The sequence below is a fragment of the Cardiocondyla obscurior genome, linkage group LG04 (genome assembly GCF_019399895.1).
Source record: "Cardiocondyla obscurior isolate alpha-2009 linkage group LG04, Cobs3.1, whole genome shotgun sequence".
Lineage (NCBI taxonomy): Eukaryota > Metazoa > Arthropoda > Insecta > Hymenoptera > Formicidae > Cardiocondyla > Cardiocondyla obscurior.
In genome coordinates this window covers 5,874,513-5,899,756 of record NC_091867.1, presented here as the reverse complement: position 1 = coordinate 5,899,756, position 25,244 = coordinate 5,874,513, and the positions used below count along the sequence as shown (strand labels likewise).

General features: G+C 34.0%; 3 protein-coding genes and 1 long non-coding RNA gene across 8 annotated transcripts; 3 read left to right on the top strand and 1 right to left on the bottom strand.

Annotated features, from left to right (window-relative positions):
• The first annotated feature begins 68 nt into the window (after window positions 1–68).
• Nup98-96 (nuclear pore complex protein Nup98-96) lies at window positions 69–10,207 on the top strand. 5 transcript variants are annotated; one of them, XM_070655717.1, is made up of 20 exons: window positions 69–292; window positions 782–851; window positions 929–1,153; window positions 1,524–1,763; window positions 1,851–2,048; window positions 2,117–2,200; window positions 3,029–3,178; window positions 3,621–3,745; window positions 3,867–4,176; window positions 4,268–4,451; window positions 4,592–4,703; window positions 4,790–4,930; window positions 5,033–5,319; window positions 5,407–5,648; window positions 5,743–5,985; window positions 6,091–8,395; window positions 8,503–8,814; window positions 8,922–9,019; window positions 9,096–9,345; window positions 9,418–10,207. In XM_070655717.1, exons 2-20 carry the CDS (start codon window positions 821–823, stop codon window positions 9,608–9,610), a joined length of 5,730 nt encoding a protein of 1,909 aa, XP_070511818.1. In that variant the 5' UTR covers window positions 69–292; window positions 782–820; the 3' UTR covers window positions 9,611–10,207. The 5 variants fall into 5 exon arrangements, with proteins under 5 accessions (XP_070511818.1, XP_070511817.1, XP_070511816.1 ...); XM_070655716.1 differs by having other exon boundaries at window positions 3,618–3,745; XM_070655715.1 differs by having other exon boundaries at window positions 3,029–3,208.
• A 1,334-nt stretch (window positions 10,208–11,541) lies between these two features.
• Window positions 11,542–12,492, top strand: LOC139101450 (uncharacterized). The gene is made up of 2 exons (XR_011545553.1): window positions 11,542–11,715; window positions 11,832–12,492. It is a non-coding gene; the product is annotated as an uncharacterized lncRNA (long non-coding RNA).
• On the bottom strand, window positions 12,388–20,265 carry Mop (tyrosine-protein phosphatase non-receptor type protein myopic). The gene is made up of 15 exons (XM_070654600.1): window positions 20,017–20,265; window positions 19,628–19,830; window positions 19,065–19,387; window positions 18,860–18,972; window positions 18,368–18,753; window positions 17,914–18,261; window positions 17,585–17,808; window positions 17,256–17,488; window positions 15,019–17,185; window positions 14,409–14,944; window positions 13,994–14,272; window positions 13,512–13,696; window positions 13,133–13,434; window positions 12,896–13,051; window positions 12,388–12,794 (listed from the first exon to the last, which is right to left on the bottom strand). Exons 1-15 carry the CDS (start codon window positions 20,101–20,103, stop codon window positions 12,670–12,672), a joined length of 5,667 nt encoding a protein of 1,888 aa, XP_070510701.1. The 5' UTR covers window positions 20,104–20,265; the 3' UTR covers window positions 12,388–12,669.
• A 516-nt stretch (window positions 20,266–20,781) lies between these two features.
• On the top strand, window positions 20,782–25,163 carry Wls (Wnt ligand secretion mediator). Its single transcript, XM_070655978.1, has 12 exons — window positions 20,782–21,043; window positions 21,482–21,666; window positions 21,749–21,854; window positions 21,916–22,040; window positions 22,131–22,280; window positions 22,375–22,552; window positions 22,628–22,755; window positions 22,856–22,861; window positions 22,939–23,100; window positions 23,200–23,427; window positions 23,501–23,654; window positions 23,798–25,163. The coding sequence occupies exons 1-12, from the start codon at window positions 20,938–20,940 to the stop codon at window positions 23,896–23,898; spliced, it is 1,629 nt and encodes a 542-aa protein (XP_070512079.1). The 5' UTR covers window positions 20,782–20,937; the 3' UTR covers window positions 23,899–25,163.
• Window positions 25,164–25,244: the final 81 nt, after the last annotated feature.

Genomic DNA, 25,244 nt, shown 5'->3' with positions numbered 1-25,244 from the left:
AATATTTCTTGAATCTCCATAAATTTTCTATCCCGCAGCCAATTGCTACGTCCGACAATATCGTTGTCGAATGTATGTTATAGCAACCTAATAATGTATGTAATATTTCCCCTATACGGCACGCTGTTGGTCACACTATACGCGAGTTTAGTGATCCTGTCTCTTGCGTGCTCGATATTTCTGTGTTGTGTAATTGCGTATGATAGCGTATAACAAATAACGTTGTCAGATTCTTGACGCGAAAAGGAATATTCGTGCTTTATGCACAAATTCAAGTGACTTATTTATACAGGTAAGGCAGAGTCTTGCGTCGTTCGCGATTAGAAAAAGCGATCGAATATTCACAATCGCGTGCTCGATATTTCTGTGTAATTGCGTATGATTGCGTATAACAAATAACGTCGTCAGATTCTTGACGCGAAAAGGAATATTTGTGCTTTATGCACAAATTCAAGTGACTTATCTATACAGGTAAGCATTGCAGAGTCTTGCGTCATTCGCGATTAGAAAGAGATCGATCGAATATTCACAATCGCGAAGTCCGCCAAGACGCTACAACTTTCTCCTGCATGAAGAGGGATACTGAGTTAGCCAGTTCTTAACCGAAGTACATTTAATGCGTCACATGTATTTTTGTCGAGAGAAGGATCGAAAGCGTTAAATTTCTTTTTTCTTTTTTAATGAAATTAATAAACTTTATGTGTATCTAAGATGCAGAATGCATTTTTTTCTTGTTTTTTTTTTGTTATTTCCATTAAAAGGAAAAACAACTTTATTTCAGGTTTTTGCTTGAACAAGGATCTGTTGTAATTCCTTTAACATGTTTGGGCAAACTGGAAACACATCATTCAGTATGTAGCATGCTATGTATATAAGGGATTGAAAATATTTAATTAAGTTTCTGTTAAAATATGTATCTTCTTTTTAGGTGGATTTAACACAGCAACACAAAACAGTCCATTTGGTCAATCTGCATTTGGTAAACCCATTACTACAACAAGTTTTGGTAGTGGTGCAACACCTGTTTTTGGTAGTACCAATACTTCACTTTTTAGTTCTAAACCCACAGGTTCTACTACAGGTGGCTTGTTTGGGAATAATACGACACCACCAGCATTTAGACAACCAACTAGTACTCAACCATCTTTTGGAGGTAGCAATTTATAAACTGTTTTATTTTGCATGTACAACTTAAAAAATATAGATCCGTATGTATATTTGTGTATGCAACATATTCTTATGCATTTGAGACATTCTCAATTATACTATTTTTTTTAATATTTCACAATTTATAAAATTTGCTCATATATTTTGAATATTTTTTTTTTTTAATAATTACACATTGTGTGTATATCTTTGTGTATTTTTTATTTAAAATAATTTCTAAATTTTGTTAGATATTAAATTAGTAAATGTTAATTGTAATGTGCTAGCAATAGATGTAGTTCTAATTTAATATATATAAAATTATATTTATTATACTATATTGTTAAGATATATTAAATATATTTTTATTTTTGTAGGCTTTGGAACAACAAATACAAGTACTAATCTTTTCGGCACTCAGCAAAATACAGGGGCAAATCTTTTTAGTACAAGTACAGGGACTTCAGCTTTTGGGCAAGCAAACAAACCTGGTTTTAATTTTGGTACAACATCTGGAACCAATTTATTTGGACAACCACAACAAAATGCACAACAACCTACACCATTTGGTCAGACCAATGCCACTCCAAACACAAGTCTTTTTGGTGCAACCACAGGTAGAATATGATCAAAATTATATTTGTATATATCTAGATTAATAACAAAAAATTTTTTTATTTAACATTTAATCTCTTTCTATACAGGTTTTGGAAATACTAACCCGACTACTATAGTTGGTACTTCAGTGAAATTTACACCTGTTGCTACAACTGATTCCATGTCAAAAAATGGAATAACACATAGCATCTCAGCCCGTCATAATTGTATTGTGGCTATGAAGGAATATGAATCTAAATCTTATGAGGAATTACGTTTTGAAGATTATCAACTTGGAAAAAAAGGTATATTGTTATTATCTATTAGTTTTATTATTAAAATAAAATATTTATATTTTAATTTTTTTAAACAGGCCCACAAACAGGACTTTTTGGAACAACACCACAAACATCACCTTTCGGTAGCACAGCAGCTGGTACCAGCACGGCTGGGACAGGTATGTTATGTGATTATTAACATGGAATATTTAGACATAATGTACACTCACCTTCATAAATGACGTCCGTAATGCTGCGACGGCGGCTAGCGTACGTGATCTTGGCGTGGTGTGCGTCAAACCTCACACGAAGCACGTGCGTATATGTTTTACGTAGCACAGATCACTGAGGACTGAGGGGGGAACTACTACTATCTCTCCTGTACTCGGCGGTCGAGAGAGGGGTAAATCACGATTTTCCCACCGGGAAACCTGCGAAAGAAAACCGCGACTTTCCCCGAAAAGTGTTGAGCCCCTCTCGCCCTTTCGTTTCAGTGTCCGCGGTGATCGCGGTTTCGACAAAAAGTGCTAGTTAAGCCTAAAGTTTCTCGCGTCGAAATCTCCCGCAGCCTCCACGTCTCCCGACGTCTCTTGCGTTTACGAAGGAAATAATCGCGTTTGCGTATCACCCATTTCATTCGCGTTTGCTGTCGCGCTTATTAATTAATTACACGTTATGTCATTAATTAATCATTAATTAATTACACGTTAATTACGCTGCCGATACGTATAGCTACTCGCGTCCACCCGATGTACCCGGGTTTCGTGATCATATGTTTCGCTCGTCGTGTTTTCCTTCCCCGCCGCACTGAGAGGGAAAACAGTTATCTCCGGTTATCTACGCCAGCCGCCGTCGCCGCTCGCCGCAGAAAATATCATATCAGCCTTTAAGTGCCATAAAAATGCCTTTAAGCCATAAAAACGTATATTTTGCAATATAATTATAGAATATTATATGCAGTAAAAATAAGAGCATGTTTTCTTAATTTTTTAATTATTTTTTTAAAGGATTTGGATCGATGACAGGAGGATTTGGTGCCACTAGTCAATCAGGATCGACCGGACTATTCGGAAAACCCATTACTAATTTTGGAACCCCAGCAACTACAACGACCAACAGCTTTGCATTCAATTCTACGCCCACTACAAATCTGTTTGGTACTAATACTCAAACAAAGCCATTTGGTAGTAAGTTATTTTATTTATCCCAGTGTATATAATTTCAATCTCCATGCATACAGAATTATCTTAGAATTCACACCGACTGTGTGCTCTTCTGTATTAAAAGAAAGAACAAATTTTTTTATATTCAAGCAATTGTTTTTAAGGCCAGCTTAAAGCTAAATATTTTTTATAATTATCTTATATTTTCATATATTGATCATCCACACAATTCACAATTATTATTAAAATGTGTAATAATTATAGAAATTATGCACATAAACTTGTTAGGAAGTCAAAAGAGAGAAAAATCGATATGTTTATTTTTATTATGTTTTTTTTACCTAATTTTTTATTTACCATTATTTTAATAATTTAGTAAATAATATATTTTTTAATAAAATGTAAAATATTTAATACAAAATCTTATTTATAGCAGCTGCTCCGACGCCACTTTTTGGTACTAACAGTACTAATCAAACCGCTGGAACAGGTTTCGGTACCATTAATACTGGACAAAATACAGGATTCGGAGCTACATTTGGTCCTACACAACCTAATCAGGTAACGTATAAACTCGCAATGAGATACATAGACGATCTTTTTAAGTGGTACACACAAAACATTATATTTTTTAATAAACGGATTTTATATGAAAAAATTAATACTTACATTTTATTTACAGAGTATTGGATTATTTAATCAGAACAAATCTGCTTTTAATATTCCATCAACGTCAGCTAGTACTGGTTTTACGAGCTTTGGTCAACCAGCCACAAATACCACCGCGCCATTATTTGGTAATAAAACTACCACCACTGGATTTGGAACAACATCTACGTTTGGCCCAAGTGCTCCTTCCACATTTGGAACTAATCCAGGTTTCAATTCTGGTTCTAATGCTGGATCCTCATTGTTTAACTCGTCGTTCAAACCAGCTGGACAAACATCAGGATTTTCTTTTGGAGCACCACCTATATCTTCAACTGGACTTGGTAGTTACTTTTTTTTTAATATTTAATTAAATTTACATATATGTCTCTAAATGGTAACCAACATATCTATATTGCATGTATATTATTATAGGCACGAATACTGGCTTAAACTTGGGCAGTGGTTCTTCACTGTTCGGGCAACAAAAACCAGGTAGTCTCTTCGGAAATCCCGGAAACAATACAACATTTAACAATTCTGGAGCGTTTGGAGCTTCTACTTTTGGAACGAATTCCAATATGATGTCTGGAACGGGAATGGGTTTACTTAATGGAGGGTAATGTGACATTTATGCTATAATTTATATATTTTTTATTAATATATTTAATTTTAAAAATTAATAAAAAATTTAGTTTTTACTGTGTCCGCGCAAATGTGTGGTGTGTATTGCATATTAAAATAAATGTCTTATATTAGGGTGACATCAAACCAAGCTAAAGCAAATGGTTCGGTACCAGTACATCAGCAAATCTTGGCTCTTGTTTCTGCACCATTCGGCGATTCACCGTTATTGAAGAATCTTTTACCAGTGAGTATTGTGCCGAATTAAAATGTTTATAAACTTGATAAAAAAATAGCATAATTTATTTTTATGTATAATTTATTTCCTTATAGGCATCTGGAAAAACCGAAGAACTTTTAAAACCTACTAATCCAACATCAAAAGTACTAAACAGTCCACAATATAGAGTTACTGCTAATAATAAATCTCCGAAAATTAAAACAAGAGTCGTTAGTTCTACACAGCTATCTAAGGTAAACTTCTTAAGTTTTTAGATATTTTAAACTGCGATTTTTTGTGAGTTATTATTAGATAAAAAAATACTTTTTTTTTTTTTCACGAAATATCTATTCTAGAAATCCTTGTTTGATGGTCTCGAAGAAGAAGATCCCGTGATAACCGAGGCTTTTCAACCTCGACCAAGTGCAAAACGTTTAGTATTACGACCAAAGTCAGCGACAAATTCTTCTGTTCAATCTCCTACAGAAAATGGAGAATCTATGACGAGAAATGGTACTCTAGATGACCGAGCAGATACAACAAATGTAATGAACAACAGTAATAGTATCGAAGTTAATGACAAGGAAAATCACAGCCAAGATAATAATCGACTTGCGAACGATCGACGGTTATCTACATCTTGGTAATGCAATAATATATTTTTATTAAATTTACTTAAGAAGTTACTGTAAAAAAAGTGTAAGTTTGAGTATTTTTAAATTCTTTATAGGTTGAAGTCCACAATTCCACGAAAAAGTAAAATTTCCGACGATGAATTGCTTGAGGGGCAACGATCACCTTTTTCTGGAACGAATGTACCCGACGAAGTGAATAATACGGTGGTTGAATTAAGATCGCAAAGTAATTCATCAAATATAAATCATTCAGATCCAACCAACTCAATCGAAATGGCACAAAATTCTTCTTTTGAAAATGAGAAAAGTTCTGCGAACCTTACTATGCAAAATTCAGGTAAATATTAATTAAACCAACTTTTTTACTTATTATATTATCTATTATTTTATATGAATAATATAATTTTAATTGTTAATTTCTTAAATCTTAGAATCTGGTCAAGAAACGGATGAAAATTCGTTTTCGATGCTACAATCAAACTGGAATGTGAATGCAGCTAAAATTACATTACAACGAGCAGGCTATTATACCATTCCACCGCTTGATAAACTAGACGATTTTGTTTGCGGGGAGTCATGCGTCGTGCCGAATTTTACCATTGGTCGTCAAGATTATGGAAATGTATATTTCCCGGATTCATTTGACATATATGGTTTAAATCTTGATGAAATCGGTAATTTCTATAAATATGATATGTGTTAAGCATTATTTTTTTTTTTTTTTTTTTTTTTTTTGAAAGAAAAAAAAATATTAATTAGTATTATATTTGCGGTTGTAGTACATTTCCGTCATAAGGAGGTAATTATTTACCCTAACGATGAGAAAAAACCACCAGTGGGACAAGGCTTGAATCGAAGAGCACAAGTCACCTTGGACAAGGTGTGGCCACACGATAAATCACTACATGAACCAATCACTGATCCGCAGCGACTTGCCGCGATGAATTATGAAGGAAAATTGCGTAGAGTGTCCGCAAAGCACGACACCCGTTTCCTTGAATATCGACCGGAAACTGGCTCATGGGTTTTTAAAGTCGACCATTTCTCTAAGTACGGTCTTAGCGATTCAGACGAGGATGATAATCAGATCGCACAGACCTCGGAAGCGAAAAAATTGAAAGGATTTCCTGCACCCATACAAAAAGGCAAACCTGTCGATCCCTCATTAACGACAAATAAAGAGACAATTAATGGGACAATAGCTAATGGAACATTAGATAGTACGAAAATTGGAAACAACAAGCAACATCCGAGTGTCGAGAATAATTTTTTAACGAAAACTCCTCTCAACCATTTTGGTTACAGTGATCATAGTTACGAAGAACGAGGAATGATTGTCAATCCGGTCGGAGAGACTTCATTTGGACGTTCCAGTTTCATTTCTGGAGATTACAGTTATGAAAAACGAATGACCGTCAGTCCAATTGGCGATAACGCTCGAGTCGCTGGTACAGATAGTCACAAATTACAACTCATGAAAGCGAGTTTTTTTGACGTGAACGATGAGGACGTAAATGAGATTAATAATGATATATTTCCTTTGGTACAAAAAACTCTAATACGTTATTTCCCAGATGTCACAGAAGCCAAAAACGATGAAACTTATAATACTACATCATTACGAGCAACTGTTTTTCCAAACGAATCATTGCTTTCCACCTGTTCTCCAGAAAGCGCGCTTTATACGTCAAGTAAAAAATCTCATTTGCCTCGTATTGGCGCGAGAGATAAACAGATTATCGAGAGAAGTATTCCGCCACCCGTTGTTAGACCGGTAACGAGCGTATTGAAATATCACTATGAAGTTGTACCTCTTAAAGAATCCAGGTTGAACAGATTACGATTTCGCTGCATTGCCGACGCTGGTATATACATGGGTAGAACGTTTCGACCGAGTTGGGGTACCGGTCTGACACTGCTATCTCTGAGTACACAAGAACAGGCGACTAAAATGCCACTGCAAAGCTCTTTTACTCAGCTGAATCTTTATGTTTCCGGTCGTCTCGCTGATGACATATCGTCAACAGTAATTGTTCAACGTCTGCAAATTCTTGGAGGTGACAAGTACGACACGGAAACACAAAAAACATTCAAAGATAGCATAGAACGTCATTTGAGAATCCAACTGGATCACTGCGTGATGAATTATGAAAGGGACTGTCCCACGTTTGATGTAGCAACCGAAAGCGCGAACGAAGCATTGCAGCTGCATTGCGCACTGGCGCAGGATCTAGCGGAAAAAGAACAAAGACCGAGCGAAGATATTAATGACGAGCAGATGCAGTACAGTAGCGCAGGCGAGAAATCGTTCCATCGATACTCGAGCACTGTGTGGACCTTGTGTGTAGCACTCTGGGGAAATTACGCCGACCAGGACACGACCGATAACGCTAATGAAGAACATTATAATGTCGTGGTAAGAAGGGAAGCCGTGGGCGAGTGGCTAAAAAACGTGGTACAGAAAAGAGTTGAACGAGAAATTAAAAACATCGATATTGAAACCAAAAACTCGCATGAGAAGATAATATTGTCGTTGCTGTCCGCTTGCAAGCTGGAGGATGCTTGTCAGGAAGCGCGGAAGGTCGGTGATCATTGCCTGGCATTATTAATGGCGCAATTACGAAGCGGCGATACAGTAAAGAAATTTATCAAGCAACAGCTCGCATTATGGCAAGAGACCGACGTGGACGAAAATCTCACAATTGAGCGTCTGAAGCTATTCATGTTGGTGGCGGGCGAACCGCTCATCTCCAGCAAACACGGTACTATCAATGTATGCGAGGATTTAGATTGGAAACGGGCTTTTGCTATTCATCTGTGGTACTTGTCGCCGCCAACTTGCTCGATCACTGACGCATTAGATCTTTATGAGGTGTCGTTTAACGCAACGGAGGCTCAGGCGTATGCAGCGGTTCCTGAACCCGAGTATAGAGAAAACGAGTACGACGCGGAGCTAAGTAACGGGAAACGGATACACGATCTCTGCTTTCATCTTCTGAAGTTGTACTGTACGGGAAATCACGATCTAGGCGAGCTTCTGAATCCACTGTCTTATACTGCTAATCCCTTGGATTATAGATTGAGGTAAGTCTATAGTATTGATAAAATTTTTAAGAATGATATACGAAGTTGTAGGAAATAAAATTTTATATACATTTAAGTTGTTCATTATTTTGGTTATTGTTTTATAGTTGGCTGGTACAGCAAACGCTCGTGGCTTTGGGCTATACACATCTCTCCGATCACGTTGCCGCATTAACTCATACGAACTTCGCAACGCAATTGGAAGCGCATGGACTCTGGCATTGGGCAATATTTGTAGTGCTACATCTACGAGATTCAGTCAGACGACGAACTGCTGTGCAAGACCTATTGTTGCGTCACATAGAAATAGACGACAGTCCAGAATATGTAGCACGTGAACAGTTTTTAAAGGAAGAGCTTGGAATATCGACAGTTTGGATTTATCAGGCTAAGGCCATTAAAAGCAATGTCAATAAAAGGTATTTAATGAGATATTTAGATATATTAGTTTAAATTAAAAAGAAAAATGCTACACTTGTTAGTTAATACAAAGTTCTGGATTTGAACAAATTTAATTTTTTTACAGGTATGGCGAAGCAGCTTGGTACTATATCCAAGCAAAACAATGGACTCAAGCCCACGAAATTATAATAGAGCATTTGGCAGCTGATGCTATAATAAATGGTACCGATAACTTCTTTTTTTCTATAATATGTCTATTTTACAGTGCAGATAAATTATTTTATATTCTATGTTGCAGAAAACTATGAATATTTAAAATCACTGTTAGGCCCGCTGACACCGATCGAATGTAGCGGCACAATTAGCGGATGGTCGCATCAAGGACAGCTTTTGTGGGAGTATATGGAAATAACTACTGAAATTCAGTCTCTATTAAGGTCTGCTCCAGATTACTGTGGATTAACTTATCAACTGGAAGCGCTAAAGCCCCGATTAACGGACTTATGTAATAAAATTGATCAGTTTCCATGTTTGACTGCTAAACACAGGTATAAAGGATATTATTATAAGTCATATCTCTTTTTTGTACTGTATTACGACATTTTTCTTTGTATTTTTAGATTATGCCAAGCTGAAATTGCAAAAAGGACTCTACATTTGGCTAGAAATATGTTGCTGTTGCACAAAAATGAACAGAGATCCGTCACAAAATTGTTGGTCCGTTTAATATCTTTATTACCATTACCAGAAGATTATGCGCAGCAAGAATTACGACCCATCGTTAATATGCGTGTAGCAGAAGTAATGCCATAAATGTGAAATAGTATGTATAAGTTGTTTACCGGTCATATAGTTTCAAAGTTCGTTAACGGAAAGTCCCATTTTTATTATGTTTTTTCTGTATACGTCTGCAGATTGATACAACAAATAAGCATAAAGTTTTCTAAAGAATTTTTAAGTGATCCTGATATAGCGTTATACCATACGGCAATAAATTGTGCGATTCATACAGTAGATTCGTAAAACTTGAAATTAATTAACACTTAGATAAATATATTAGTATGTGATACTATTTAAGTCTTTCTTACATTTTTATTGATTTACGCACAAAATTGTTTCGAGATTTGAAAAACGTGTGTGAGTAAACTATATGAAGCTATGATACGTAATAGATTTATAATTAGATGTAATCAATTGGAAAAAAAAAGCTTAACAAGTTATGTTCTATACTTCATGGAGAAAGTTCATTCTTATATAGTAATTTTCTTGTACGATCTATAGCAATAGAAGAAATAGCAACTTGTATGTATTATGTGATTCATTTTTGTCATATAATACAATTTACTCTCATATTATATATTATTGACTTTTGCATGTTAATGAAAAATTAAAAAAAAAAAAAAAAAAAAAGTAATCAGTGCGAGTGTTATCACTATACTTATTGGATTTGTAGATTACTGAGTCAAACATACTTTGTAAAGATTTTTCAACGTAGTGAGACGCGCATATGTAATACATTAATTTTCTCATTATTAATTAAAACAGCTACCTTTGCCAAGAAAGAATACAAAAATTTAGTAAGCATCATATAAAAGTAAGATATATTTGTTTGTAAGAAACGTTTCTATAAATGACATTACGTTTTCACTCTTTTAAAGTTGAAATAAATAAAATGTTAGATTTACATATAATACTTCCACATATTCTAAGCGAAAATATAAAAATAAGAATTTAGACACAAATAAATATTATGTAAATTCTCCTGCATCTAATTTTTGAACGATATGTTAATTATTAACTTTGACATGTAAACATTATTTGCAACTTTGTAGATTTCTATCATTTATAAAATTTTATAAGAGATTGTAATTTAATATTCAATTTTTATTCTTTAATCGCAATTTACGAATTCAAGAAAAATAAAATATTATTTAAAAACAATAAAAGCTAAAATTAATGTAGCAATAAATATGTATCCCCTCAGATATTTTAGCATATACTAAAACAAACCATTCACACGCTTCGTGTGCGCTTTTTTTCGAGAGGTCCCAATTTGTGTGAGTTATTATAATTGAGTAATATATGGTCCACGACAAGTTATCTGTTCAAGAAATCTTGCGACTTACCAATCTGTATGAGGTTCAGCGGAGGTGTAGAGTTCTGCCGGTGACTGTAACATAAAATAAAACATATTAATGTAGACATGTTAGTATTTAAATTAATGTAAAGGTAAAGTTTTATTTTTATAAAGATTTTCTATGAAAGAAAGCATTAATTCTCACCTAAAAGTTGCTCCGCCGATGTATGATGCCCATCCTGAGCCTGCTCCTCCTCTCAGATGGGACGTGACGAGTCATCCTTCCGCGCACTGGACACTCGCAAACGCACTCCCGTAAAAAGAAAATCGTACAAAAAACGCCGGAAAACTGGCGGCACTCCCGAAACGACCGACGAACCGGCTATGGTTCGTATAAACAGATATCGGCGTGCGGCACTATTTCTCTAGCAGTACGCAGTAGTTCTCGAATCATCTTTCCGCGCACTGGACACTCGCGAGGTAGTCCACGATACTCCCGACCGTCTCAAATCCTCGAATTTGACACGAGAAATGGGCTACGACGTACGGATGCCTCGACATTTTCGTTTCGAACTCGAACCGCGTGCTCGACGTGTCTTCTAGTACGTAGTACTACTACGTAGTACACGTCGAGCACGCGGTTCGAGTTCGAAACGAAAATGTCGAGGCATCCGTACGTCACAGCTTATTTCTCGTGTCGAATTCGAGGATTTGAGACGGTCGGGAGTATCGTGGACTACCTCGCGAGTGTCCAGTGCGCGAAAGGATGACTCGACATGTGCTACCTGAGAGGAGGAGGAGGCCCAGGAAGGGTATCCTGCACCAGCGGAGCAACTTTTAGGTGAGCATTAATTTCTCTAATAAATTTTGTTATTAAAAGAAAACCTTAATTTTTTTTTATTGATTTTTTAAACTAATATACATGTCTCTATTAATATTTTCTTTTTTATGTTACAGTCACCGGCAGAACTTTACAACTCCGCTGAGGTGCAGATTGGTAAGTCGCATTATATTTTTTTTTTCGTTGTTTGTAATTGAATCCCTTGAACCGATAACACGTAGTCGACTATATTACTCTACTACTTTGTCTCACCTCGCGGCTACGAGAATAGGTTTAATTTGTATCATAAAATAATTGTACGGCATCGCTGGCTTCTCGGTGACACGTGAGTATCCGTTCTCATTTCTTTCGGCGAAGAATCAGGCAGGATCTTCGGCAAGTCGCATAGCAAATTCGTTCCCTCGCCCTGACAATCGCATGATTTCTTTTCGTACTTTGTAATTTGGTTTCTTGAATCGGCAAAAAATTATTATAATTAATCAATGTCCCCAATTATAAAGACGCGCACGAATTAAGACCTTTCAAAAAATAGCGCACGCGAAGCGTGTGCATGGTTTGTTCTAGTCTTATAAAAATCAATTTAATTAACATGTGTTCGAACGCAATGACGCGTGCAAAGTGCACGCTCCGTAATTTCTATTAAACATAAAAAATGAATACGAGTAGGAGGCATAAGTTTATATTTTTTATTCTATATATGTAACAGACAGTGAAACTGTTAAAACTTAAGGATTAGCACACAAATATTTGAATAAATGTCTTTTATTTCAAAGCTAATTTAGATGCGTTGTATTATTCTTTAACTCCATATTACAACATTATTTATACAAGCTATTTTAAAAATTCTAGTTCGATATTTTTATCAATCACTTTAACAAAGATAGGAATGCCTAATTCGTTTAAATAATCGTTTAAAGCTGCATAGTTGGAATTTACATTCCTAGCGTTGTGTGATTATCTTCTGATGGACCATAAAGGATCCAATTGGCTCAATGGATCAATGACTCTGTTAGACTTTTCTTGTGACGATGAACTCTTACTGGGCGTACTATCGTTTGTTAAAATTGTTTGTGTTTTTCCTAAATAAAAAAAAGAAGTAACAATATTTACGAAATTGCTTGTTAGAAATTTTTTAATTAATTTTAATCAATGTATGATACATGTGTTGATAATTGTATACCTGATTGTTCAGAATCTGAGCGCTGTATTCCCACGCTGAGATTATGAAGGAAATCATCGGAAGGGTGGCATTGTAATTTTCGCGATGTTTTCTCTTTATTTCCTTTAAATCCATCTAAATTGTCAAACGTAGCTCGAGTAGATGATAAAATGCCGCCTAAGAAAAAAAAAAAGAATATATTAGAACGTCGTTTTTTTTTTTTTAATTTATCATAAATTCACAAATTGTTTTTCTTACGTTTCATTAAAATATCCTGAGCGTGGTATAATACTAGTCTGTATGCAAATAATAATGATTCCTTATTTACGACTTGTTTGCGACATTTCGCGAGGCCTTTAAAAACCAGTGGTACATCCACAATTCCACAATCAGCTCGTATGTGACATACAGTTGCAGCAGCCACCAAAAACAGACTGCTCAACGAACCGCCATCTAAACAATGTACAATTACAGGTTTAGGAGAACAACGTCTTAATGCTTGTTCTGTCATTACATCACTTGAAAATGCAAGTAGTGCACCGGGACTACTCGGAAAACCACTGAAAAAAAATAAAACGTATTAATTTCAGTATATATCTGTATAGTATATACTTTTTAAATTACAGAATTAACTTACTTCGAAGGCCAGACAAGAAATTGCATGTGTACGATGATTCTTTCACTTTTTTTCTTATTATGTTGAATAGAAAGAGTTCTTTGAATGTAAGTTGTATAATTAACTATTTTTTTTAGTGAAATAGTAAAATTTCCAATGTCTAAATTGTCTTGTTCACCTATAGGCCAATATAATTCTCCGTTTAACTGCAAACAATTTTTTTTATTATTAAAATGTACAGATTCAAAAACGCATCCTATTTTTAAAAAGCCGTGTCAAATTGAATCTAACTCATTATCGCTGCTCTTCTGCAATGCAGATTGATTTAGTAAATAACGCGCTCATATAAATAATCTATAAATTTAAAGTAAATAAAATAATAAATTTAGATGATTAATCTTAAGGTTCCTCGGTTTTTCAGCGGAGTCCCTACTCCGAAAACGTTCTTGAAGTAACAGAAGTGCTTATTATCTGATAATAACGGTAAAACAGAAGATACAAACCTGAGTATCAGATGCCAAACATGCAATAACTTCACTTTCTTGTTCCCAAACCATTGTCCAAAAAACATTTAATTTATCTGCTAACGGTGTTTGAGTAATAATAAATGCTGTAGGTATCCATTGCGTAATTTCCATGATGTGAGATGCATTTATGTATGACGAAACATCCGAGGACGATATTTGCACTCGTGTTGTGTCATATGGAATACAATCAATTGTTCGATTTTCGGATGAGTGAGCTAATGCTACAGTGCTTGATTGTTTTCCATTTTCTCGTTCCTAAAAAAAAAATAAAACAAATTTTATAAGAATAAAAGAATTTTAACTGCACTTATATATATTCTTAAAATTGCGTTTTTTACTTAATTCTAAGAAATGGCTAATACAATGTTATTAAAATTTATTTTAAACTCACTTCAAAGTCTTGAACTTCTTTCCACTTAATATCAAGATTCGTAGCTCCACTTAAAGTTTTTACGAGTAAACTATCTACAAATTTTTCATACTTTTCAACATCATTAATAAACTTTTGTAGCGCTGCCGGTTCTCCTAGAGGATCTTTTTTCGGTTGAACATCATTATACCATGTATCCCATACAATTTGTAAGTTGTCATGATCATTTTTATCCTCAGTAGAAGCTAAGGGTTCTTGTTCAGTTTTACAAGACTTGTCTTGTTCATTCTTTTCTGTTTTATTATCTTCTGCAGTGTCACCGGTTATCTCTTCCTCTTTTTTCGGTGCCGAAAGAGGCCGCACTTCTGGCACAAGAGGTGCATGATTTATAGTAATATCTAAATCGGAAAGAAGATCGACGTTGGATTTCGGTTCCTCGGATTTGGTTGAGTGTTTCATCGGATTAGCACTCGTTGTTGTGTTTGTGCCATTATTGACGGCTTGCATGTATGTTTGATTATAATTGGTGTAATTTTCAGGTCTCGTTACAGAACCAACTGAAACAAAATAGCTTGAAATAAAATAATTCTTTGCGCATTACAAAATATAATAAGTATTAAAATTAATGTACCTTGACCTTGCATTTGAAGACCGTAAGGTGTCGTGTAGTACGTATCATTTTCTGTTTGAGACTGATAATCTTGATTGTATTGAGAGGATGGTGTTTGACTAACTACAGCATTATTTCCCGCGTTCGTATATCTTGCATTTGTCTCTTGTGACTGCTGAGTAACACTAGCCGTAATATTAGACGATGTTATCGAAACCTCTGTACCTAATGTTTGAGATGCCTGTATACTTTGAGAATTAGCTCCATAAGAATAGATTTGTGCCTGATTAGCAGGATTAAATGTGTAAGTCATGGTATTTGTTCCAGGTGTGTTTTGCATGTAACCATAATTTTGGTCCTGCGAATAATTTGAATATTGCATGTATCCCGAATAAGGAGCTTGTTGCGAGTATTGGTATGATTGTGAGTAACTCTGCACCGTTGTCGGCTTCGCATGGCTATGTATTATTTCCGAGGTGCTCGGGTTGTTCATATAAGCATACGTGCCGGACACATTTCCAGGTAGCATGTTAGCTTGTTCGTGTGGTGCGCCAGTAGAATGCTGATAATTCTGATAAGTACTTGGATAATTTGGAGCGACTGTGTTTATTTGCACTTGCGTATTGTATGAAGCATACGTTTTATCCGTGTAATTCTGTTTATTCGATTCTGTACCGGTCTGCTGCTGAGAATATTGAGCAGAATTAGAGCTGTGTAAGTTCGAAGAATACGAAATTGGAACTTCATTTGTTGATGACGCGATGGTGGAATGTACAGGCTGATTGCTCATATTCGGTTGCTGTGATTGTATATATTGCGACGGAGGAACAAGAGCTGTATCGTACGTGCCTTGAGTATACGGAACTCGCTGGGCTTGCAGTTCTGTCGGATTGTAATACGTGGTATTTTGATAATTTTGTGGATATGTGATTTCGGAGCGAGCAGTCTGAGGGAGTGAATAATTCTGCGTTAATGTGCTGTCTTTTACTGGCACTGGTTGTTGAGATCCAACAGCATTCTGACCACCATGAAACATTTCTTGGTTTAAACCCGTCGTTTTCTGTTGGTTATCATATTGTTGAGTTTGTTGCACAATGTTGTATGAAGTTTGCCCTTGTGCATCTGTTGGCACGGCATTGCTTGCTGCTGCAGGTACGATCGTAGAGCCGGGTATTTGCGGCACTGGCTGAACGTGCGTGGATGTCTCTGTTCCGCTCTTAACGGCAATTTTCTCTTGATTGGAAACGTACGCCGTTGCAATATTATAATTATTGTAACCCGTTGGAGATTGATAAGCATCATATTGCAAAGCTGTATTAGAAATATTGTAATTAGGAGATACATCGTGAAATTTATCTTGTCCGGACGTGGGTAAAGTTTGCCCATTAGATAGGTAAGAACTGGCAGAATATTGTGCACTCGAATTAGATGCGTCTGTTGTTGATGTGGATAGAGTTGGTTGCTGATAAATGCTTGTAGTACTTGTCGTAGTAGGTAAATAATTTTGACTTAAGATACTATTAGCAACTGGATTTTCATAATAATTTTGCGTGCCGTATAAATATGGCGAGGTTGTTCTGTAATCAGTGTACGTGGCAGAATAATAATGTTGAGATGATTTCACAGTCGAGGATGGAATTTCTGATAAGGGTACTGTATTTGGAGATTGAATTACATTCTTGTTTCCTATTTCAGTTGCTAATTTCGAATCCATTTGCATTGATGCGACATGTCCTTTGTACAAATTATAATATGGATTTTGATAACCGGTGCCTCCGTCAACTTTATTATTTAAATAATCCTTTAGCTTCAAGCCATTACCAGATCGAGGACGTCCTTGATCGTAAGTCGACGATATTGTCGCGTCGGTTTTCTCATATGCGTTCTTATTGTCCTGCGCAAGTATCTGCTCTCGTTCTTCTTCTTGTACTTTGCACGTACTTTTAACTCGCTGTAATAACTTTGAAACATTTATTTCTAATTTTCTGTAAAATTCTAAACCTTTGCTTGACTTTGCTAATAAATCCTCGTACGCGTCATAGGAATTGATTAAAGAAGATATAGTCATTTCTCTACGTTTCAATACTTCTTCCACATTTTTACGTACATTAGCAGTCTGTGCGTACGCATCCGTTAAAGCTGCTAATATATTATCTTGCGCCGCAAGATTTTGTTCTATCAAGTTCACCTGTAATTCAATATTATTTTTTATTCCATTATTACATAAAAAAAAATTAATTGCATTAATTTTAACTAACCAAACTTTGATGCTTGCTAAGTTGATCCGCAAATAAACGGGTTAAAGAGAAAGATTCAGATGTAGCCGTGACTAATAAACGTGTTAAATCATCTTGGGCAATTTGATCTCGTAATTTAGTAAGCAAATCAAGTCTCTGCATTCGCATTTCATCCACTTTATTTAACACTCGTTTCAGTTCTTTAGTGTGCATTTTTTCTATTTCTTTAGTTTGCGATTTTTCAGAACCTTGATCTAAAAATATTATAATAATAAAATAATTAATTTATGTTATACGTATGAATTAAATAAATTATCTAAAATGTAATTATTTCATTGCATAACAATTACCTGCAAAGTACGCGTTTGGTGAAGGAATTTGGGCCATTAAATCAGCAATTGGTTGCGCCAGAACTTTTAAATTTTTTACGTGCATGGTTATTGCTTTGTGGAGTGCTTGATTACTTTCAGAAGCTTTGTTATGCGCTTCTTCATATTTTTTAGCTTCTCTAGTTAAATCTGTTGCTACTATTGACGGCGGCCTTTTGCCTACTGCATCTTGATATTGTTTTTCTCTGTAAAAATTTAAATATATTAATATTTTATAACTATCTAACCACCAAATAATTAATAATATCAGAAACTTGAAACTTTTAATAAAAATATAAGATAATTCATACTTTTCTTCTTCATCTAACAAAAATTTTGATATTTCTTTTAGTACTTTCTCAACATCTTGGCTTGTTTCAGATAATTTTCCCATTATATCTACTAAATCTTGAATAATATGTTCTTTTGCATTAAGCGCAGCACATCGTTCAAGTAATTCTTCCGGGAGAGGCATACATTCCCATTCTGAACCTTGTGAATCAGGATCCCATAAATTCAAATGTTCTAGCTTCAAGGAAGTGAGATAAGTATTAAGATATTGATCTTTTTCATCAATTTTTGCTCCAATATAACGCAATATTTTGGCTTTTTCTTCTGAATACATAGAATTAGCTTCGTGTACTCTCATAGGGACAAATCTGTAAAATAACATATAAATATATAATTTTATTTGTATTTATAATTAAATGATAAAAATTTAAACTATTATTATTAAAAACAACGTTAAATGTAAAATGTAATTACCTTGCAAATATATCTTGTCCTGATACTTCTGAATCATTTATGTTAAATGATATTCCTTTAACTAAAGATGCACCTTTTACTGTAGGAAGGCTTTCTTTTTCAGGCACTTCTTCATGATAAATAAAATCGTTTTCATTTTTAGCGGCTTTTCTCTTGCCCTCGATTACATCATTGGTAAATGTAAGAGATTCTTCTACTGCGACTTTTTCCTCTTTAACATTTGCAAAATCGTAGATTGTATGTGCTTCATTAAGGGAGGCTAATGCAGCATTATAAAAAGCTACTCGCTCTCCCATTTTTCTTTGCTCTTCTGCAGCAAGACCTTGATAAAGATACGTAACGGCCATATAATACGCTTTTTTAAATTTGACGTAGCGTTTCCAGCTCTGTAAAAATTTTGATTAATTATTTTATTTGCAATTTTATCAAGCTCAAAAGGGGCAATTTTTTAAAAAATGTGAATTAATTGAATTATCTTGTAATTTAACTCGCCTTATAAATTTTGTTACCCACAGTATCGGATATCGTTCCATCTTCAACTCCACCTTGCTCCAGTGTAGTTAGGGCCATAGTAAAGTAATCTACTATTTGCTTTGCAACTTTTGCTGCATAATATATATATCTTGTACAATGACAGACAGAACTAAGCTGTTACTATAATGATTAACTTATGAAAATAATAGTTGATGAAACATACCTACAATTGTTGGCTTACGATTATCCAGCATACTCTTTTCCAATATGCACTCTTGAGCTTGAGCCAATGAGAGCTGGTGCATAAAAGTCATCAGTTCTGGTGACAAGTCAATGCCAGAAGGCTGGGGAAAACTATTTTTCAAGTGTTCAAATGCCCATGCTGCACATTGAAAATGTGTACATGCCACTTTCATTCCATCTGCACTATTTCTTTCAGTTTGTGCACCTAATTGGCTGTGCATTGCTCCAATATTGTATAAAATTGATATTATTTCAAAGCGAATGCTACCCAATGAACATACCAAATTGGCATAAGCATCTCTCCTAAAAGATATTGTATAGTTTAATAAAATCAATATTAAAAACAAAAAGTTACATACATTAGATTAAATATTAAATAAGTAACCACACATAACATACAAAAAAAAATTGCAAAATGGCATAGAAGTTTTTTTTTTTTTTTTGTGTCTTGCTAAGCTCTGACCAAATTCTTTTCTATTGATTTTGAGATACCCTGTATTTACATATTTATATATATTTATAATATAAATATTTATTTTATACCATGTAAATATAACTGCAGCAGGACCATCCTTGTACATGGGAAATCTGCTTTGAAGAAAATGCAACTGGCAGTAATACTTCTTTAGCAGTGCACACCCAGCCATATCAACTGGTGGTCTAACCGCCATTGAGCGTAAACTTTCCAACTGATGTATCTCATTGTTGTACGATTCGGGATCCTCATTGTAAAACTCTTGTATATACTGTAAAAAAAAGGGGGGATAATGCATAAAAAAATAAAGACGTTTAAGAGACGACTGGATTGGCAAGTAGCTCTTATTAGCACGTTAACATTACATGCAAACGGCGAATTTGCGACGAATTGCGAAACGCGGGGCTCGGCTAATTAAATATAAAGGAAAAGGCAGATAAGCTCGCGGGGTTCGTACTTGTTTAAGCTTCGGTCCAAAAGTAGTTGGCTCCGGACTGACTTTTAGCTGGAACCATATCATCGGCAATCGCGGCACTGCCTCCATGTTGACGCGCTCTCGTGAGGCCTCACTTTGTCAAACTTGTCGAGCACTGACAGTTGGTCATCTGTCAAACTCAAAAATTGATTCAACCGAGAACGAGACCATGCACTGCTCTCCGAGTTCTCCGACACGTACCACATACGTGTATGCGACGTATGCGTATGAGTGACGAAGTATTACGACCTCTTTGAGGAGCGTACGCAATCGAAAGTCAGCGACAATCGCCGTTCATGGAAGCAGCCATCACGTAGTACCCAACTGCGAACTCGCGAATCGTATTCTAGAGCGGGAATTTGAAAGCGTAAATTTATATTTATAATTTATTTCTTTACATTTTTATTTGCAATTTATTCACATCTTGTTTCAATACGTATTTATGTATATGTATTTTTTTATTAAAAAAAGAGGGAATATAGCGTTGGTGCTAACAAAAATCCGTTTCTCTCCAAGGAAGCGAAGAAAAACACAGAAAATCGATGAAAATGGAATAAAACGTAACAGAGTTCTTCTTTTTATAAAAATTGTGTTACCAAATAAAGTTAATTATTTCTATTGATACGTCATCAGCGATGACGCTTGAGAGTTCGATATATCTCAACATTCGAAATTTTGCGAATACCGCGAGCTCGACGGCGGCCGGCGGCGGCGAGTTCTCTATCGGGTGGCTTCCATTTTGAGGGACGGATTCCCGGCTTGCGGGAGCCTATTGTTGTTCGCGCCTCGCGTCATTTTCTCGTCGTGTGTGGTCTCGGCGTCGGCGTGCGATTGTGCCGGAGATCCGTTGGAACATCGCTGCGGAGCCGTGATAACGGAAAGATTCTCGGGAACGGCAGCAAAATGCAGGGCACCATAATCGAAAACCTGAGCGGCAAGAAGCTCTCAATTCTGGTGATGCTTCTAATAATCGCGCAAATCATCTGCTTCCTGATAGGCGGCTTGATCGGTGAGTGAGCATTATGCACGTGGATTTGCATCCTCGGACACGTCTCTATCGCTCATGTAATAAATGTATGCACGTGTGAACTTAAGAATAGTTTTCTGCAACAATTTATAGATTTTGCAAAGTATCGTTCAGAATATAAAATTCCATTTGTAAGTTTAAGTGTTTTATGTATGTATTTTATATATATTTTATGTTGGATGCATTCAGATATTTTTTTTTTTTATTTAAACATTTTATTTAAATGTTGAATATAAAATAATAAATTATAATCTGAAAACTGAAGCAAATTGAAATTTTCTGAAATGGTATTTAAAATGAGAAGTCTATAATTTTGTGTGATTTTTTTTAAATACAGTTGTAGCTACTTTTTAAATAAATTTATATTAATTTAAATAAATTTAAATAAATTTATATTAAATGATTGTAACATCTTTTTAGCACCTACACCTGCTAGCAGTCAGAATATTCTTGGCACTCCATGCAAAGTTGTTGGTGTTAATAAATCTGATAATGATAATACATGGTTTTATTCAAGAGGAGAAGGTTCCTGCACCCATGTTGACATGCATCATTTTAGTTTGGACTCACATCAACAGGCTCATCAAATTGTATATACATTTCAGGTATAATGTACAAAATTATATTTTATTGGTTGTTGTAAATAGATTTTACACTATAAAGATTTTAAAAACTTGTTTTTTTTAGATGCCTGTTCCTCGAAACAATATGCAGCTTGATTATTCAAGATGGCAACAGAATTTGATAGGTGTTTTGCAAGTGGATATATCTTATACCAATCAAATTGAAATTGGTAAAGTATCTACTGCTATTAAAACTTATTGGTTTTGATTTTAAAGTAATTTTTACTGTAGCTCCCAAAACGAAAATAACATTAGATGCACGACTGGCATATAGGAATAAAGGAGATCCAGATAATGCATGGAAACCATATGCTTCTTCTGTTGTGGAAAGAATTTTGGACTGCAGTATAGACAAAGTAGGTACATTTGCTTGTATACATTAATTAATTTTTTATATGCATGATATGCAAACTTAGAAATAATTAAAAATGTTTAATTTATTCTAGCCACTGGAGCACTATAATTATAACTGTAGCGTTATGCCATTGTTTGAATTAGGATCCTTGTTTCATGATTATTATCTGTTGAATATTCGTCTTCCTTCTGACACTGATAGAAACCAAGGATTAGGACATATTGTTGATTTATGGCTTACAGTAAGCATTGAAACGTATAGTTCTTATAACGTTATAAATTCTAATTTAATTAAAGATTATTTAATTTAATGTATTATTTATTGTGTTAATCTAGGCTATTAATCAAAATGGCGGATTTACAAAGGTGTGGGTCAGTCTAAAGACCATTTATTTTCCAATAGTGTTAGGTGTTTTGACTTGGTATTGGAGGCGAGTGTACATGTTATCCAGATCGCCTGCTCTTTTGGAGTACATGCTTTTAGCTTTGGGTTCTGCCTTAACATTTTTAAACTGTATGTTAATTACTGTTTAATTTAGATTTTCCTGATTTTTCTATATATGCAGTTTATAAATTGTATTGTTTTTAGTGCCTTTGGAATATTTAACACTTGCATATGACATGCCATTTATGCTTTTATTGGGTGATATTCGACAAGGAGTGTTTTATGCAACATTACTATCATTTTGGCTGGTGTTTGCCGGTGAACATTTGATGGTAAGAAAATTGATTTTTTGTTATTTAAAATTTTAGTGATTATTATATTAATACTTTATATCTTTTTTCTGTTTTATATACGCATCTTGAATTTTCTTAGATTCAGGTAAGTGTTTTTAAATACATAAATTATTTTTTTTTTTTTACTAAAGAAAATACTAAATTTGATAATGTACATTTTAGGAAGGTGAACAAACCAATTCATTAAAATGTTATTGGCGGCATCTCTCTGCAGTAGGCACCGGTTGTCTCTCATTGTTCGTATTCGATATGTGCGAGCGTGGAGTGCAATTGAGAAATCCGTTTTACTCAATTTGGGTTACTAGTCTTGGCACAAAATTAGCAGTATCCTTTTTAAATTATTTTGTAAAAAAAAAGTCTCGTAAGAAACTTAACAAGAATTTAAAAAAATGTTTTCAATTAATTTTCTTAAATAAATAATAGTTATCTTTTATTATATTGGCTGGAATTTCGGCTGGAGTATATTTGATTTTCCTATCTTATATGATATGGAAAGTATTCATGAACATTAGCGCGAAGAGAGCCGTTTTACCTAGTATGAGCTCAGCGCGACGCCTGCATTACGAGGGTGTCATATATCGTTTTAAATTTTTAATGGTTGCTACGTTATTATGTGCATCGTTAACTGTCGTTGGTTTTATACTTGGACATGTAAGACATCGATATATTATAATTATATATATATAATTACATTAATTATATGTGTATAACGTTTCGATGATAGGTTGCAGAAGGTCAATGGAAATGGGACGAAGAATTAGAACTAGAAATGACCTCTGGCTTTTTTACCGGGGTATATGGAATGTGGAATATTTACATCATTGCATTATTGTGTCTCTATGCGCCGTCTCATAAGCAATGGCCAATTGAACCATCTGGTAAATATACATTTTAAGATTTTAATACTTTCTTTTTTTTTGTATAAGTATATTAATACTAAATTTTATTATGTATACTAAATTAGAAATTTTTTTATTCTTTCGATATAACATGCGTTGCGACGAATAATTTTAATTTTCAGAGAACAGTGTTAGTGAAGAAATCGAATTTTCTCCTTTGCCAACTGATCCTAATGAGATGCTATCTCTGACTGCATTTGCACGAAAAACAGCAGTAGAGTAAGGTACATATGTTTTCTTGTGTACATTTTGTAACAAACAGGACGACACGACAAACTCAACTTAACAATTAATGTACTTATTTGTTACATGTAGAACTTGTAAGTAGAACTGTACTTATAAATTTTTCATTATTTATTAGAAACGCAATGACTGATAATACTCCTACGATAACACGATTTTGTATGCCAAATTTGATTATTTATTGCTCTCAACATTTTTTTATGTTTTTTTTATGTATCTAGTTATAATATTACATTATCTATAATAAGAAAACATGTAAGTCATTTCATCTTTGTATTCGTTGGTATTTGTCATAAGCACAAATTCTATAATAGATGTGAAAAAATTTGTTTTTATACTATTTATATAAAAATGTAACGTAATATATAACAAACGTAAGGTTTAAACACAATGCGTGAGAGTTAAACATGCAATTTAAAAGACTTATGAAAAAAGTATTAAAATAAAAATGATAGACGTAATTAAATTATTTTAATATAACATTTCTTAATATAAAAATACTGTTATATAAATATCTTCTATGTGCTCACTTATATTTAAAATATTGCATAAATGATAATCAAACGTTTTGGAATCAAAATTTTTATATGCAATTGAGATGAAATGACTTTATATAATAATATACAGCATTTATTAATAATATTAAACAGCAGCTAATTGAAATAGAATTTATACAGTATTATATGGGTGTATTATCGTACTACATACTGTAGAATTAATTTTTACAAAGATATTAATGGATAAGACATATTTTTAACTAATGTATCGATTTTTTAAAATCTCCATATTTCGAGAAAAGATTGAACAATTTTTTCTTAACATATTTTTACACCTAAAATTTTTAGATTATCTTTCAGTATTATATGTTTGCAATAATCTCATATATATTATTTTTTCATTATCTAATTATTTTTTACATTAAAATACGACTTATCTCTTTACGTAAGACGTAAAATTAAGTATTGCATACTTAAATAATTCTGAAATTGACATTGAAAATTTAAAGATAACATTCTACTTTTACGAGATATTACAAACATTAAATAATTATATCTTTACAAAGCGATTTGTTGCAGTTAATCAGCCAAATAAGTTTTAAGTAGATTTAAACGATAAATTTATATTAAGAATTTGTAAAGCATGTATTTCTTCTATTCATTTGTCATATATTAAGTATAAGATGCGTGAAGATAATGTAATTTTTACTTCTCAAGTTTAATTGTATAAAAAAAGCGTCCTATAATATCTCATTATATTATACATATCATTATTGGGCATTCATCTCTTATATCATTTAATAATGTATTTGATTACGATTGATAGTAT